The 19261-nt window shown below is 41.3% G+C and overlaps 1 protein-coding gene across 1 annotated transcript in view; it reads left to right on the top strand.

Annotated features, from left to right (window-relative positions):
• Nucleotides 1-19261, top strand: part of DMD (dystrophin) — a 1161901-nt gene that overhangs the window by 1048641 nt on the left and 93999 nt on the right. The window contains 1 exon segment of the mRNA XM_032219839.1: nucleotides 923-1080. Coding sequence (XP_032075730.1) covers nucleotides 923-1080 — 158 coding nt within the window.

Consider the following 19261-nt stretch of genomic DNA (forward strand, 5'->3'; position numbering starts at 1 on the left):
TTATATTCTTGGAAACACTGTATTTGCAATTTGACAAAGCTTCCTGGGAATTTTTACACCAGGAAAAACAAAAGATTCAGTGTATAATGCATTCAATTTTTTCCCCTACTGGTTCTGTGGGGGGAGGTTCCTATGACTGAGTGGATGTGGCCAACTCGATGTCACTCACGGAAATGCCTACTTGGTCACATGACCCACCACCACCAAGCAACTTTCACAGAACCTGTTAGGAAAAAAATATGTGTATGAGAACGAGAAGGGCTCATAGTGAATGCTGTGGCAGAGAGAAGCCAAACTTTTCTCCTTCCATTCACTGTGGAGCTGCCACTCCCTTTATGGTCCCCCTGGCTCCCGCCCTCCTGGGGATCAAAGTTCCGTAAAGAGACAGGCTGCAGCAGCTCCATTGTGAATGGAAGGAGAAATGTTTGGATTATCTCTGCTGCATTTAATATTGAATTCTGTGGCACAGAGAATCCTAACTTTTCTCATTTCATTCACAGCAGAACTGCTGCTCCCTTTATGGTGCCCCCTGGCCCACTCCCTCCCGGGGACTACCTTAAAGGGGCAGGCTGCAGCAGTTCTACTGTGAATGCAGGCAGAAACGTTTGGATTGGGTGGGCAGGTCGAGTGGCTGGAAGGGCCAAGCGAACGGAGGGAAGAGGTGAGCAGCAAGCGGATGACTGAGCAGCCGACTGGGCAGGGCCAACCAGGGGTGATTTTTAGCGGTTCGGCGAACTGATTCCAATTGTCCTTACCAGTTCACCCAAGCCAGTCCGATCCAGTCAAATTACACCTCTGGTATAATGTAAAGTCCCATGCCTTGTACTTGTCTAGATTATTGCTGTGATTTAGTAACATCATGTGGAATATACTCCAGTTTGATTGCATGAATTTTCCCCATATTTTTATTCTATTTTTTCAGATCTGTTCAAGCAAGTAGCTAGTCCCACTGGATTCTGTGATCAACGTCATCTGGGTCTCCTCCTACATGACTCTATCCAGATTCCAAGGCAGCTGGGAGAAGTTGCTTCTTTTGGTGGCAGTAATATTGAACCCAGTGTTAGGAGTTGTTTTCAGTTTGTAAGTATATCTTTTGCTTTTAAAAAGATGCAACATTTTAAGAACACACTCAGCACTCAACTGCTTCAAAACGTGTCAAATTCGGTATTGGATACATTTTGAAGCAGAAATCTTTTATCGGCACCCAGTGGAAGAAAGAACTTGCTAATGTTGTCTGCAATATGATTCGCTATTTCTTCCGGCCAAAGCAGTATTTGTATTTGTATTTTATTATTTATTATGGGGTGTGGGTCAAGTGGTAAGTCATGTGGTTTTCTTGGTACCCATTGGTTCGACAGGGGTCAATTCATGGTCCCTCAGCCTGTTGGAGGGCTGGACAGGCTGGGTTGCCATGGCTAGGTGGTCATGTGACTGGATGGGCGTGGCCAATTTAGCAGTCCATTTTGCCTTTGTCCTTGCTGAACTTGATCAACCCAAGGAATCTTATTTACTTAAGGGGGAAAGAGCACAAACTTTCTTGCCACTTGCCTAACTTCATTACAACATCTTCAGGCTCCTTAAAAAAAGAATAAAAAAACATGATTTCCTTCAAAATAACTCCTGATCATATGTTTCAGATGACCACACAATAAACCAGAACTGCAACAATTAAGACTACAATTAAAAACCCCCAAGATGGTCATTGAGAGACATTGGAAGCAGGCAGAAGAAGGCGAGAATCAACACAAACACACATACACACACAAATCCTCCAATGGTGAATTAAGGTGGGATAATGGTCCCTCAGAATGTTGGGGGCTGGACTAGTTTGAAAATACATGGACAAATTTCTATGAACACTGCACATATCTTTATTTGTAGTGCAAAAAAACATGAAAGACAATATTTAAAATGAACAATTTTAATCAACATAAATATACTACTAATTCAATGGGAAGTGTGGGCCTGCTTATCTGGGATTATAGGGCTAAAGGTCTTTTAAACCTGGAGGAGAATTCACAAACTGATTTGTTTTTTGACACACTTGTACATGTGTATATATACGCACATGAATATCTACCAAAATTGTTCAGCTACAAATTTGATAGATATATGGGAAGAATCAAACTAGTGGATGAATTATCCTTCAGGAATTATACTGAGGTTGCATTTGAATTAATATTAGCCAACTTCAGCTGATTTTAAAAAAGCTAGGAGACATGGAGACATGTCCCCCACCCACTTTCAAAGTGCTACTTTAAAAGCAGCCCCTCCCCTACTCACATCCCCCAAGATCACATGGCTACTCTGCTGGCAACAGAGCTGTTTTTCAAGCCGGAAATAATTGCTTTGCAAGCCAGAGCAACCCCTCCCCTACTCACCCACCAGCCCTGGATCAAGTGGCTGTGAAAAACATCTGAAAGGCTGTTTTTAAAGACTTTTAAAGCACTACTTTACAAGCTTTTCATCCCACCACTTCACAGGCCAGATACCTTGCATTGGAGGGCCATATCTGGTCCATGGGCCATAGTTTGAGGATGCTTGCTATAAAGCTTTGACTCAGAGACGTGTGGTGAGCTTCATGGCCGGTGAGGCAAGCGTGAAAGCCTCGGTGCCGCATCCGCCATAGAGCGGGACCGGGACCTGCTCTATGGCAGACGTGGTGCCGGGACTTTAAAGCCCTACTGCCAGGGCTTTAAAGTGGAGGCAGGGCTCCGGCGGCATCCGCCATACAGTGAGTCCGAGTCAGGACTTTAAAGTCCTGCCGCGGGGGCCCTGAAGTGGAGGCCCGCTCATCTCGCCGGCCTGTGCACGCACGCTCTGTAAGGGAGAAGAGGGCGAGCTCCTGCGATCCCTGGCTGAGGAAGGACTCATTCGGTGGTGGTCGCGGCGGCAGCTCTTGGCACCCATTGGCCAAGCAAGAGGGGCAAGAAGTTTGGGAAGCATGGCCTCTTTCCTAGCATGGCCCTCCAGCTGCGCGGGACAGGGGCAGGGAGGAGGGTAGGTGGGTGACTGCCACTCTGGGCTCTCCCCGCACTCACTCCCTCACACACTCACTCCCTCACACACACACACACACACAGCGCACCCCAAAAACCCAGGCATGCACCTCTGGCCGCCCTTAGTCATACCGGTTTCTTGCTTTCGCACTCCACTCAGGCAGGCAGGCAGCCCCTCCCTCCATCTCTGCCCCTCGCGGTTTGCCTGGTCGAGATCGAAGTCTATCTCCAAGCACCGGTCTATAAAGCAGACAGGGTTGAAAGGAGAGAGCGAGAAAGCAAAAGAGAGAGAAGGGGGAAAAACTCAGCCACAGGCAACTCTTGGAGGTTAACTCTGCCTTATCTTGGACCCAAACAAGGGCGCCACCCACCACGCCTTACGGGCTTTGAAAGATTCGCCCTTTTACGGAGTCCTCGACTTCAACTCCCTGAAAGTTTCTACTACAGGCAGCCACGCTGTCTGAGCGCCTACAGAGGGCCACCCACGACTTGACACGTGCCTGAGGGCCAAAAAGGCAGCATGCTGTTCCCTCCGGCCAGCGCTCCGCTTACCTTCTGCTCGGGCGGTGGGGAGGACGCCGTGTTTTCAGCCCCGAGAGTCTCTTTCCCCTTCCGCCCCATCTGGGGTGGTAGAATCCCAAACCCAGCCAAAGCCCACCGCAGTCACGGCTGTTGCTCCAAAGCCTCCAGGAGCGCCGGCTCCTTTGCAAAAAAATAAACCGAGTGGCGGGAGGGAAGGCGGTCCCTCGAGCCTGTAGTTTGCTTGAAGAACTGACTCCTCCCGGACTCGGCTCTCATGCGGTCTCTTCTGACAAGAGCGAAATAACCCGCCCAACATAAGCGTGCTCAACTGCAAGGCATGATTCGCTGCTCCCAGATCGGGAGGCGGGATAATCACGTGCCTCCTTTGCATACAAAATTTTTCGCTTTTTAACCCTTGCTTAACTCTTAAAAGGCGAAAAATTCCTTATGCAAAGGAGGCCCATAGTTGTCTCGCCTCCCCCTACAGTTAACACTAAGCAGACTCCAAGTCACTGTGACTTGGAGTCTGGCAGCAACTACCTTGGCCTTTTAAATTATTTTTAAAAAATTCTTTAAAATTCTTTCCTTTTCCTCATGAGACTGGTGAGGCCCCGCCTCCCCTGCCTCTAGTGACTGCACGTCCCTGCTTTGACTACTCTGAAGCAGCAAAGATCTGTCATTACCCTTAGGCAAACATTGCATAGTCAAATAAAAAATAAGAGAGGAGGTAAAGTTGCAGCTTTAAAAAAGAGAATTTCAGCTAAAAATCTTTCTTCCACATAACTAGTATAAAGAAAATGTGGCCTCTAACCATCATTTGAAACCACCTAAAGTAAGTATTTGACCTCTTCAATACACTTGGATTATACTCTCTTATTACATGTAAAGGAGGTGATCTAAATTCTGGTTTTTCATTTCAAGTCCATTGTCTTTTGCATGAATAATGTTATCCTCTAATGCAGGGATGGTGAACCTTTTCGACACCAAGTGCCCAAACCAGAAGGCGGTGCATGTGCATGCATGTCCGTGTGCCGGAGTGCCAGAAACTCAAAAAACCAGCTGGACAGCGCACACATGTCTGTTTTGGGGGCATTCTGGGACCATTTTCAGGCCAAAATATGGCCTGAAAATGCCCCCCAAATGGCCTGTTTTCAGCCTATTTTAACTGATTTTTGGGCCTTGTTCAGGTGCTCCTGTGCCTGTGAAGACCAGCTGGCTGGTGCACATGTGTCTGCAGGAAACCATAAGAGCAACTGGCGATGGTGCACATGCCCACAGAGATGTCTCTGGGCAGATTTGCTTACCTGTGCAGAAAGAAACCATTATAAAGCAAAGTGGATGGATTGATAATGTTACAAATAGAAAAACAGTGAAGACACATTTTATAATACTGTGTTATGAGTGAATCAAACAGAAGTTTGTATTTTTTTAGCTAATACAGCAAATAATGAATGTAGTACTATAGTAATGCTAGTAAAGGTCAGATGGGAGTAAAATAGCTTAAGTGAAGAACCAGAATTAGCATTTTGATTGAAAAGCTTGATTTTCTTTTCAGTCTTTTTTTTTAATTTCAAAGAAGACAATAGATAAGTGATAAATGGAAAGAGTAGTGTAAAACAATAGCTATCACTTCTTCTAAATTCCTGTTTCAATATGTTGTGCATGATAAAATCCTTGCTTGAATGAATCAGTAGTACATATTTCAAAAGTTATAAAGATCATGAATAGCCATTAAGATCTCATGACTATAGACGTCTGGGAGTTCACAAAATTTTATTGATCAGTTTTCTTGCCATTTGAGGTCCCATTAATATGCTGTTCCTTGGCTCCATAGATTCAGAGAAAAGGTACTTTTACTAGGAGAGAACTGAATACAAGTTTCAGGCAAGATCTGAGGCAAAGGTGCTCATTGCAACAACTTGAAACAAACCATAAAGCCCAACACCCCCCACCAACCCACCCTGGTAACTAGGCAATCAGAGGACAAGCATTGGCCAGGAAATGTTTTGAGAAAGTCTTTAATTCAAATACGTTGTCTCTGGCTGCTGCATACCAAAGCTAGAAAAATGACCTTGGAGAGATAAGCAAAGCCCAGACCATAGTTGCAAAGCTGCAATGAAAAATTCTCCATTGATCCCTCTCCCCATTTTCATGGCAGCAAGCAGCAGGCTGCCTGACATTCGGTCCCACATAACAGAGGCTTTAGCAACACATATAAAATTAATTTATTATTATTTATTATTATTATTATATTACCATCATCATGCCTCCACTTTTATTTGACTATAGTTATTTAAACGTCATTCATCCTAAAATATACCAAGATTTAATACATAACCATATGCTGGCATTTCATTTACTTATTTGTAAAATCCTCCATTAACATTAAGTCCTGATATCCTGTTTTAGCTAAACATCCATAATATTTAATACCAAAATTTTCTAATCCTCCATGTATATAATTTATTATCATTATCCTTTATTTAATTATATCCTATATCATAACATTTCCCCCCTATTAGTTAAAACTTGACTGTGTCTTAATTTTGTTTTTTTATTATTATTGTTATTAATAATCTTTATATATAGTCCAAAAATATTTCTAACCTTCCCTTCTCATATCCAATTACTACTAATCATAACAGCTCAACATTGTATACATTGCTATCATTATCAATTTTTATTTAACTGTACCTATTATCACTGGATTTAACTAAGTTTAGCTAATTTTGAATTATACTCTTCCATCTATCAAACTGTATCTCTCCAATAACAAAACAATCTTATATCTATTGCCATTTGTGGATCAAATTCTCCAAACATCTTTTTAAACAAGTCTGTACGAAGTCCTCTTTGCACCTTCTTGTTGTAGTATCTCTCATATAATGTTGACGCCCTCCTTCTGTTTCCTTTACTTGAGAGACCGCCTACTGCCAATTACCTCCACTAGACCGATTCGATCGCATCGATTAGGCCTCCTCCGAATCCCATCTTCTAGCCAGTGCAAACTGGCAACTACCCGGAGGAGAGCCTTCTCGGTGGCTGCTCTGTCCCTTTGGAACGAACTCCCTGTGGAGATTCGGACCCTCACCACCCTCCAGTCCTTCCGCGCCGCTTTAAAGGTCTGGCTGTCCCGGCTGGCCTGGGGTTAAGATTGTAGCCCCACTCGAATTGTGCGATTGTTGTGTTTTCTTTTTAACATGCTGTATTGTCTATTGTTTGTCTTCTCCCCCTCCCTCTTTTGAATTGTGAGCCGCCCTGAGTCCCCCCAGGGAAAAGGGCGGCATACAAATAAAGGCAAAACAAAACAAACAAAACAATTCTCAGCAGTGTTATCAAATATTTTGCAAATAGTATTTCATAGTCCATAAGTTCTTTAATGCTTTCTTCTCCTTCTATGTCCTGTCCTTTGAAATTAGTTTTCTTTCCATTTAATTCCTCTTAGAATATTCCATTCTTTGTGGCAACCAATTGCCACAAATATCAACAGGCTCAAACTCTTGCATTTCAATTTTTTAAATTTCCATCTTCTTATTTTGTATTTGATGAACAGCCTCAGTTTTTTCATCACATTTTGTTGCCAAATGCACCAAATAGTCCAATTTTCTCTCAATTCTTTCCTCTGTATCAAACACCCTCTTCAAAGCTAAAAGTATTGCTTGAAGAGACGCCATGTTTGTATGCAGTTGTATTTTTTCTTAGAAGCTCAGCAAGATTGAAACACTTGCAAGTAAAAACAAACTACAAAGGGACAGCTGTACACTCTTATCAGATCTTAAGCCAGAACAGCCAAGCAATGAAAGTGTCGAGATGTAAACAGCCAATTTGTAGATTACAGAGTGTCAGAAGAAATGTTAGAGTAATCCATCCATTTGAAAAGGTTTACTTAGAATCAATCCATGTAAATAACATTTAGAAAGTAAGATAACCACTATCCAGAACCATTACAAAAATCAAAATCGCCGCTAAGTTCTTCTATTCTTTGGTTTAAGTTAGTTTTTAAATGTTATAGGCAGTCCGTTTTTTTAAAAAACAATAAAAGTTTCTCACCAGATTAACACTTCTCCATATTGCCCTGACTTTGTCAGCCTTGATAGACTGGAATTTTTATTGCCAGCTGAAGACTTTTCCCCTGCTTTTCTCGGAGATTTGCGATATCCCCGAGACCAGCAAGATGTAATCTTTCTGTTCACCATCTCTTCGGGATGATTTAGGTCCGTTGGACCCCCCTAGCAATAAAAGTGTCGAATGTGATCTCAGAGCTTTGAGATTGTACGTTGTCTCGTCACAGCATCGGCTCCTCCCCCATGTTTAGCTAGCATCTTGTGGAAGGAATCTTGTGGCAGGGAACAAAGTGCATCTGTTGTTTTTTTTTTTTTAAAAAAAACCCAAATAACAGTGTCCCCCCCCCCCCCACTTTCAGGCAATTCCATAATAAAGTCCAGAGATACCTTTTTCCATGGTATCTGGGGTCTGGCCATAGTCTGCAAAGGCCCTGTGGGCTTCCCCAGTGGTCTCTTAACTGCTGCACAAATTGGACAGCTGGCTACATAGTTTTCGATGTCTTTCTTCAAGGAAGGCCACCAAAACTGTCTCTTAACCAAGTGCAGGATTTTTACAAATCCAAAATGTTCTGCTGACTCAGAATCATGAGCACCTTTTAAAATGGTGCTCCTCAAGCTTAAGGGCACATATAATTTGGCTCAGACCTAAGCTAGTCCATCGTGCATGGTGCAGTCATTTATATGAGTAGTAAGCCATTCAACCTTTAGCGCTTCTTTAAGCTTCTCACACAGTCATTTGGAATCTCAGACTCCTTCCCCTGAATAACAGCTCGGACCACTTCAGTTTTAATATTGTTGTATTGGAGAAACTTAGACAAAGATCTGCCATTAAATCCCCCCCTCCCCCCAGGACATAATGCAGGGTAAAATTGAACCGATTAAAGTAATGAGCCCAATGGATTTATTTAGGGGACAACTTGCACAGAGTTTTCAGGGTTCCAGATTTTTATGATCATACGCTTGCAGTAGTTCCAGACTTGCACCAGGAAGAACTCCAGTTGCCCAGGGTCTCCCCCATACTTCAGTCCTAGGGCTGGGATGGACCCGGTGCCTTTGAGGAACAGTCTCCGCAGGTAGAGTGGCTTGCACAGCAGCCACTGCCAGAAGTGGCATCACTTGCCCTGACACCAGGTAGAGCAGGTGCAACTCCCACCGTAGTAGCTCCATCCATGGCCTGGGCTGGATGGAGCTACCCAGGAACCTTGGATAGCCATCTGTGTAAGAATTTCTTAGGCTCTTCAACTCCCCGTAACCTGTTGTATCAGAAACAGGGCTTCCCTCCAGGGGGGGGGGGTGTCTTCCCTCTGCTCCATAACAAGGGGTAAGCCTGATTGACTTTTCTTGTGGTCTAAACAAGTTTTTTATTTTATAATAAAATTGTTGAGGTCCAGCTCTTCTCACCATTGTGCCTCATCTCAAGCACAGTGTGGTTTAGTCGAGGAGCTGGCCATAGCTTCAGTTTCTCCAGCTCACTCCCGTGGTTGGACATTAGATGCTCAGTCCCCATGGTAGACTGCTGACACTGGGTTGAACGTAAATCTTGCCTAATGTCAGGGCTGCCTCCATCCGATTCCTAGGAAAGAAAAACTCTTGACTCCATAGATTCAGAGAAAATATACTTTTACTAGGAGAGAACTGAATATTAGTTTTAGGCAAGATCTGAAGTAAAAGTGCACGAAGCAGCAACTTGAAACAAACCATAGAGCCCAACCTCCCTGGTAGCTAGGCAACCAGACAGCAAGCACCAGCCAGGAAATGTTTTGAGAAAGTCTTTGATTCAATTGCATCATCTCTAGCTGCTGCATACCAAAGCTATAAAAAATGACCTTGGAGAGAGAAGCAAAACCCAGACCGTAGTTGCAAAAAACGCTGTGAAAAATTCTCCACGGACCCCTCCTCTCATTTCCATGGTAGCAAGCAGCAGGCTGGCTGACACTTATATTGAGTTATCTCTATAAATGTTAAATATTTATTTGACAATTTATCTTATTTCATAATTTTAGGCTTATGATGCAGCTATATATAAGTATCTGAGAAACGTTTTTTTAAATTTCAATTGTTCTTCCAACACAATTCTTTTTTCTTTAAAGAAGAACGATTAGTTGTTGATACAAAGTATTCCTCTTTTCTCCTGATGTATCAATCATGTTTGATACTTTATGACATTTTGATATTTTGGTTGGGTAAAGGGTTAGTGGCAAAAACGCAGCATAGCATTTTACTATGAATAAAAGAAGAACAATTTTATTCACCTAGAATAGTGATAACTAACCTTTTTTGGCTCGGATGCCGAAAGCGTGCACATGTGCCCATAATTCAATCCCCCACGCACCACCTCGCATGCATGCATGACCCCCCCCCTCCACTGCTCCACCACCCCCACCCCTACTTCTGGTAGGCCCCGTAGGCCCATTTTTTGCCCTTTCCAGGCTTTGGAGGCTTTCTTGAAACCTGGGGAGAGCAAAAATGGCCTCTCAAGCCCTCTGGAGGCCCTTTGAAGGCCGAAAATCAGTTGGCCAGGGCACATATGAGCGCTGCAGCTGACCTAGGACAATGGCTTGCGTGCCCTCAGAGATGGCTCTTCGTGCCACCTGTGGCACCTGTGCCATAGGTTCGCCATCACGGACGAAGAGTGTCTTATAAATTAAAAAGATTACAGATTGGCAAATTAATGTTTTACTTTTTATTATTCTGACAGCACTTTACTGCAGTATTGCAATACAACATTCATATTTTTGATAGACGTGGAAAGTTGTTAGTCTACTACACAGTAGTTATCTAACTAAAATATGGTTATATGGATATAAGCCTGAGACCAGCACAGCGAGTAGCAGGGAAAGCAACAGTGGAGCAAAGCTGGAATTTGAGGCTGTCGTTGGCAGTTGAGCATTGTAGCACAGTGGACCAGTGAACCTCTGACTGCGAAAAGCAACAGAACAGTGTGGCAGACCAACAGACGTGAGGGGAAATGATGTGAACTGAGGAAAGCAGGGAGAGCTGAATATCTGGTAGTGGCAGGCGAAAAGCAAGTTCAAAGAGAGGATAAAAAGACAACAACTACAGAGCACAAGGCAAAAAAAATCGAAGACAAGTAGATAATACCAAGCATGGAACATATAAAGGTAGAGAAAAAAAGGAACAAATAAAGCTCACAAGAAGGCAGGGAGGAAAGGGATAATTATAGAATATTCCATTACAGGGTAAGAACAAACCTTGCATTTAAGCCCCACTCAACACTGAAAATTTTAAATTTCAACATTTTAAATGAACTGCTAGAACTTTAAATTTTAAACTAGACATTTTCACCTAAATTTTGAAATTTTAAATGATCTGTTAGAATATCAAATTTCTAAATTGGACACTTTCCCTTTTAAAAATCTGTGGTAAAACCTACATTTTCACACACAAAAAATTAATCCACTCATGGAAAAAGAAACTGATTGTAAGGACTTGCCTCTCCTATCTCATCAAAAAAACAGAACTCTTGAAGCAAGTAGCATTTTAAAAGGGAAACTTTTATTGAGAGATAGGGATAGCAAGAAGACTGGCTCTGAAATTCCTGCTCAGAACCGTTAGATTAATGTTGCAAAACTGCTCCCCTATGTACAGTCCAAGGCGAGTCAATGCACAGGTGCAAAGTTGTTGTGAGAACTTGAGCTGAGAAGATGATAAATTGTTCTCAAGTGCTACTTTGCCCGTTCCTTCGAAACTGGGACAAAACAGATGGCCTCAGGCCTGTCCTTTCCCAAGAATGTACATCAAAGTGATAGAAAGGCCAGAAACAGGAAAAGTTTGTAGAAGAGCATCCTGGCCCTCCCTGCTGGAATGACAGCGTCCTGATAGGGATCTGACACTGATGCTATAGTGATCTGTAAAGCGTGTTCCATGTTCCATGTATACACTTAGGCCCATAGAAGACCCAAATTATATATGTACCAAATGTAAACTAATTGAGTTGCTAGAAGAAAAACGAAAGGGTTTAGAGGAAACCTACAACCTACAAAATGAAAAACCCCAAACCTTGCAAGAAGAATATGCCAAATTGAACATAATAGATAGAAGGATACAAACTGTACCAAAAAAACAGACCCCATAAAAGAGGAGGTGGGGTTGTACTATATGTAAGAGGCCACTGTATTGCTACAGAATTGCACGAAATCAAAGACAAAAACCACCTAGAATGCATATGGGTCAATATAAAAGAAAAAAATGAATGACATTGCTACAGGCCTCCCAACCAAGCAGAAAAAATTGGTGTACTTTTTCTAATCAATTAACAAATCCTAAAATGGAAAACAACTCAAGAAGCTTGGGAAACTCTGAAAAATCTGATCATAAAAGCCCAGGCCATCACAATACCACTGAAAAATAAAAATAACTCCAAGAAGAAACCAGTGTGGCTGCACAAAGATCTCTTTGACAAATTGAAAGACAAAAAGGACAAATACAAAAAATGGAAAGAAGGACACATAACTAAGATGAAGGAAAGCAAAGGCTCAGAATGAACAAAGACTTGCAACAAAAGTGAAAGATAATAAAGTTTCTTTCAACATACAAATAAGAAAAAAATCAAGGAAACAATCGGTCCACTAAAGAGAGAAGACGGCAAGGAAATAACAAGCAGCAGAGAGAAAGCAGAGCTGCTTAATCATTCTTTGGATCAGTCTTCACACAAAAAGAAATTATAGCCCAACCTACCAAAAACAGACTAGAAATAAAAGTTAAAATAAGCAAACTAAATTGTAAGAGACAACCTGTTTGATCTTGATGAATACAAATCACAAGAACCTGATGGACTACATCCCAGAGTTCTAAAGGAGCTGCCAGATGTCATCTCAGAACCACTGTACCATATTTTTCAAAACTCCTGCAGCATCGGGGAACTAACAGGGGACTGGAAAAGAGTTGATGTGGTTCCCATCTTCAAAAATGGGGAAAAAACAGACCCAGGAAACTACAGACCAATCAGCCTAACATCAATACCGGGAAGATACTGGAAAAGATAATCAAAAACCAGATCTGCCAACACCCCAGATGATAGGCTCAAGATCCAGGTGGATCTTGACAGACCTCAATACTGGGTCCCAATTAACAAAATGAAATTTAGTGTAGAGAAAAATAAAGTCTTACACTTAGGCAAGATAAACCAAAAGTACACATAGATTTGGGGAAACCAGGCTTAAGAACATTAACACTGAGAGGGATCTTGGAGTCTTAGTGGACAACCAAGTAAATATTGTTATATTTAATATTGTTTTATAAATATATAAATATATTTAATATTTATATTAAATAATGTTAATATTGGTTAAATATGAGCCAACAGTGTGCAGTGGCAGCCAAAAAAGCCAATGCAATCCTAAGTGGCATTAACAAAGGGATTCAGTCAAGATCACATGAGGTACTAATACCACTCTAAAGCCTTAGTAAGACCATACCTAGAATACTGAATCATGGTTTGGTCACCACACTATAAAAAGAAGTTAAGACTTTAGAAAGAGTGCAGAGAAGAACAACGAAGATGATTAGGGAACTGGAAGAATGGTTACAGGAACTGGGCATGGATAGTGGAGAGAAGGACCAGAGGAGACATGATAGCAGTGTTCCAATGCTTGAGGGGCTGTCACAGAGAGGAGGGTGGTCATCCTGTTTTCCAAAGCACCTGAAGGCCAGACAAAGAATAATGGATAGAAGAGAAATTTCTTCTTAGAAATAAGAAGAAATTTTGTGACATTGAGAACAATCAACCAGTTTGCCTTCAGAAGTTGTGGGAGCTTCATCACTGGAAACTTTCAAGAAGACATTGGACTGCAATATGTCAGAAATGGTGTAGGATCTCCTGCTTGGATGGGGTTTAGTAGTATATACTACATATCAAAATTTAGAGGCCTTTTAGCCCCGCCCCTTTGTTTTGTTTTTGTTGTAATCTTGCCGCTTTTGTGATGTGTTTTGTTTACAGTGTAGCCTCTCCACTTATATGTCATTACCCCCCCCTCATCTCCCACTCTCCCCACGCCTCCCACCCTCATCCCCCCCTTACCTTGAAGGTCTATAATGTCATATCCACCATGCCTCCCTGAACCTCAAACCCTTTTTACAGGAAGTACTTTAACATCATTGTGAGCCAAATCTCTGTGACTCATAATCCTTCTCACCCGGTAATGCAGGTTCAAAAACACACACCTAGCCACTGTAACACACGTGGCCTTTCACACGGGTATGCTGTAACAACTGATACGCCAGACCTACCTTACCCACACTCACTTTCAACTTGAATAATTGTGACATATTTTCACCAGAAAACCTCATAGGTTCATATTTGTAGAGCACGAGTTTGACATCAGCAGCCAATGACGTTATTGCTCTGGTTCACAGCCGCCTCCCATTGACTGAAAGAAAATGATTGACGGGCTGAGCACATGTATTCTCCTAAACCTTCCAGAATGCCTTCCCAATGCCAGAAGCAAAATGAATGACGAAGCATTTTCTGACAGGGGTAGCTGTCAGCATGAGAATGACAATTTCTCAAAACTGTCAGCTTTTTACACAGAGCAGGAAGTTAAAAAGTAATATCAATTCAAAATAAGAAAACAATGTGAAAAAATAAAAAAACTATAGTGTCCCAAAACTATCAGCTTTTTTAAACAGAGCAGGAAGTAAAAAGCAATATCAAAGCAAAGTAAGAAACCCTGGCCTCTGTTTGCAGTTGTAAGGCAAGGAATTTGAGCAAGGCTTCGACTTTGGCCGGTGTTTATTTTACTTTACAGAGATGTAAAAAATAAAATACTAAATTTGCAAAGAAAACTACCATTTTTTGTACGCAAGTTATTTATTTTTCTGAAAAAGGAGGGTAAAGGGTAGCTCTAAAAGGCAGGAAACATAAAATTAAGAGAAAAAATAATATTAAAAATGTGAAATTTTTCAAATGAGTGCTTAGGATAATAGTTCACAGGGACAAGTTGAGACATGCCCCAGAGAGGGTGGGCATGTGGACATGTGTGCGATGCTCATGACAACAAGTGTAATGGGGTTCAGAGTCTGTTTTGTCCTGTCCCAGGCGTGGCCTGTGGGTCACAGCATGATAAAAGAGGCCCTCTGCAGAAGAGTGGTGATTTAACCGCTTAAGGTGTAGATCTCTTTTAATAACAACATGCAACCTGACAAAAGGAAATAATAAAAGGGTTGTAGACCCTTCTACACCATGGGCCGATGGAATGCCACTTTTGAAAGATTGCCATAAAATATGTTGTGCTATGTTTGTCGATGAGTTAAGACTACTTCAGACCTATTTTGTTCGGATGTCGTCTGTCCTGCTGTAACGTGAAGGACTATGAAGATGATATAGACCTCAATGTATGTTGCCGCAAGGGATGGGTAATGGCTAAGAGAAACGATTTATCGCAGGAGCATGCAACAGGAAGTTGTAAGTAAAGACCGTTTATATATTCAAAGGGGTGGTGGTGATAAATTGGGATAATCCTGTTATCACCGTGATAGGTAATGAATTAATATATTTTTCCAGGCACTGTTCCGGGATGTAACCATAACAAGTTTTCCTCCTTAATAACAAACATATCAACTAATGATGAATCTGCAGAGGTAGACTTAGGTAAATGAAACTAAATTGACTTTTTACATTTAAAATATAATATATTATTTTATATTATATCTAGATAGATGATAGATAGATAGATAGATAGATAGATAGATAGATAGATAGATAGATAGATAGATAGATAGATAGATAAAAAAATAATAAAGGGGGAGAGTTGCTATTAGCTTTAGTAATGGGATATTTTTTATATTTAACCAGAAGTGGTTTCTGGATGTAAACATGACAAGAGTATGGTTTTTTTTTAAGAAGCACCTCAAGCGAGGAAGAATCTACAGATGATAGCCAGGATTGTCGGAGTTCTATAAAGTCTATTACCCACACTTGTACTGAGGATGTTAATGGTGATATTAACAAAGCAGTTCTGAAGAGCTATGATTACCCCATTTGTCTACCAAGGGGGAGTTAAAAGGGGCCTTTCAAAAGAAAGATAACACTGAAGGATGCACATGTGAGGGTGTGGATTGCATTTGTACGGCGACTACAGAGGTTGAAGATGACGATGATGATGACAACTATTATGAGATCTCTGATGAAGGTTATTGTTCTGCTGGCAAAGTTACTGTGAACGTAATGTAAATTACAAATAAAAGGTTTATGCTAAAGATCAAAGTGTGTTTATTGTACGGGGCAAACAGAATGAAGTATAAAAATGTTCTAAATGAACTGTATTATACACCAGAATGTACAGGTGGGTATTGGGGGGTACATTTATTATTTAAGGCCGGGCAGAAGAGCATTAAAATCTTAAGCATGTCAAGACATGGCTCTCCAAGCAAGATGCTTATACCCTTCATAAGCCCACAAGAATTAATTTTCCTAGGAACGTAACAACAGTTTCTTGCATAGACTGTCAGTGACAAGCGGACCTCATGAATTTATCAGGATTTGCCTTTGAAAACAATGGCATGAAATTTATTTTAACAGTGATCGATGTACTATCCAAATATGCCTGGGCTGTCTATTTATCTGATAAGTCCAGACATGAGGTTGCCGATGCCTTCCAGAGCATCTTCCAAACAGGAAGGGCTCCCAGAAAGTTACAGTCAGATGCTGGAAAAGAATTCTTAAACAAACCTCTGAAGACACTTTTGATACGTTATCGCATACATCATTTTGTGACACATAGTGAAACTAAAGCAGTGGTTATAGAGAGATTTAATCACTCTCTGAAAAATAAACTCTGGAGGTATTTTACAGTTAAAAATACTCACTAATATGTAGATGTTTTACCAGCTCTCATCCGGGGTTACAATAGCTCTTACCATCATAGTATTCAGACAGCGCCCCAATACGCTAACCACTCTAATGAAAAAGATGTTTGGCTACGCTTGTATGGAAAAAGTTTAAAAGTGGTTGGAAAGTTTAAAAACTTTTAAGGTGGGGGATCACTTTAGGATATCCAGACTAAAGGGCAAACCTTTACAGATGATATATTTATTGTCAAAGAACCAGTGCCAAGAGGAGAAAGAACTGTATATAGGTTAATGGATTACGCAGAGGATCCTGTCCAGGGAACCTTTTACCCAGAAGAGATGCAAAAGGTACCTAATGATCGAGAGCGTGTCTATAGAATTGAAAAAATAGTCTGGAAACGAGGAAGGGGAAAACAAAGAGAATTCCTAGTTAAATGTTCTGAATGGCGAGAGTTCAACAGTTGGATTAAGGAGCGTGAAGTGTGACATCTTTGACATGGCAGGTTTCTACATTACACTGCCCAGCAATGCATCCACGGCGGCATTTCCCAACAACGAAAGTTCCAACTTTACTGTTCGATTAACAAAAGTGTTGCAGCTTCCGGGATCATGGGAAGTAGGACTGGTAGAGTTACAATATCCTCATACTTGGAATACAATAAATGCAAAGGAATATTTTGAAATCGCCAATGATAGAAAAAAAATGTCATTTTTTCTTTAAAAGGTGGTCACTATGCAACCATCCAGTAAGTGATAAAAAATATGAACAAGATTATGGCTGAGTCTGACGAACCGCCACAGCTGATCATGAAGTATGATGCAATCGGACAGAAAATCAGAATTAAAGACGCTGGTCCCTACAGCATACTAGTCACCGAAGGACTTGGCAGGATATTAGGAGTACAACCACATGTGCATACCAAAATGACTGTTGTGGACATTACAGATGGTTTCAACACAATATTTATATCGTGTGTCCATAGATAGTGGGAGTCTTCTATGTACCATTACTACGTTGTTTACTCATACAGGGTATGGACAATGAAATAATTATGACAACCGATGACCCATCACATTAAACCGTCAACAAGCATTATATTGACACGATTACTGTAGAAATCAAAATGGATCAGAATGAAAACATAGCTTTTAACCATGGTAAGGTCATTGTTAAGCTTCATTTCAGGCCTCAGAAAAGTGAAAATGGTCGTGATAAAGAAGTGCAGGAGTCCTCAAGCCTATGTAGACTACTACAGGCCACAGGTGGGAAATGGTCTACTAGGTTTTCGAGGAGCCCCTGTTATTCACGGTAGAGGTAGAGGTCTGTTCCGGTGACGTTTTCTAAAAGCGATGCCGTTACTGAAGAGAAGACTAGAAATCATTAAACCTCACATGAAAGCGGCAGCTAATAACATTGCCAGAGATGTGTCAGGAGGGATTGTATCACATGTTGTTGGGAGTGGGCAAGAGGGTTCTGGTATGGCAATGATCAGGAAGAAACTTTCTGTTGGCCCACTATGCCTCCTAAAAAGAGGAAGGTTGTGAAAAAAACCACTCCATACAAAGAGGAAACGTTCACAATGAAGGAAGTGCTGTGACAAACAGAACATCTTCTAAGATAAAATGTCATTTATCCACGAGGCTTCAGAGGAATGTATCAAATCGGAGCTAGATCTTTTTCAATTGGCACCTACGGAAATCAGCATTGAAAACTGCAAATACATCGAGATCCTCCCTTTATCAGCACTGATACCGAATGCACCCTTGGAATTTTTTATCATGGGGCATGGCAAACGTTACACGGATTTAAACAATGCTCTGCTGTATGTGAGCTGCAAGATTGTAAAGGCCAACACTACAGATATCAATGATGGTGCAAGAGTGGGCCTTGTCAATTATCCCATAGTGTCGTCGTTCAATCAGGTGGATGTTACATTAGGTGATGGTGTGATTACACAGTCACCACTGCTATGCATACAGAGCCTTTATTGAACTTATTCTGAACTATGGTGGAGATGCCTTGGGCACCCAGTTTTCAGCAGGTGGATTTTACAAGGACGATGCAACACTCATGGAGAACACCTTGCTAACTGTGGCTGGCAACTCTGGTTTAGAGCGAGAGACACATTCAGCTGGAAGTCATAAATGGGATTAGCTAGGGCCATTGCATAGCAATCAATTTTTTCAAGACAAGCTATAGATTAATGGCATGGATGTGAGCATTAAACTCTAAAGAAATAAAAATCAATTCTGCCTAATGAGGGATGGTAACAAAAATTACAAAGTACAAATCCGGGCAGCATCTCTCTTTGTAAAACATGTAAAAATATCCCTCAGTGTGCAGTTGGGACATGTAGAAGCACTGCTTACCTCCAACGCCAAATACCTCATTGATTAGATATGAAGGTTTACAGCATTCCTGCAGGCAGTCTTGTGTGTAACCAGGAAAACCTATTTCTAGGACAGTTACCTAAGCATAGTGATCAGCTTTGTGAACAACGCTGCTTTTAGTGGTAATTATGAAAGAAATCATTTCAATTTTCAGCACTATGTCAACTTTTGTGCCCTGTATTGTGATGGTGAACAAATTCCTGCTAAATCCCTTCAGCCTGATTATGAACATAACCTTTTTGTGAGAGAATATATGCAATTGTTACAGACGTCTGGCAAATCCATTACAGATTGTTCTGTGCTGATCAACCGTGAGTAGTTTAACAACGGTTATACATTATTATTGTTTTCATTTGAGTCCTGATCAAGGCTGCTTAGAGCACTATTCCCTGATCAAGAACAGAAACCTCAGACCAGAAATTAGATTTGCTATACTTCTCCCCAATACTGTCAACATGGTACTCTATGTAATCTTTG

Source organism: Thamnophis elegans, chromosome 6, assembly GCF_009769535.1.
Source record: "Thamnophis elegans isolate rThaEle1 chromosome 6, rThaEle1.pri, whole genome shotgun sequence".
NCBI classification, from domain to species: Eukaryota; Metazoa; Chordata; class Lepidosauria; order Squamata; family Colubridae; genus Thamnophis; species Thamnophis elegans.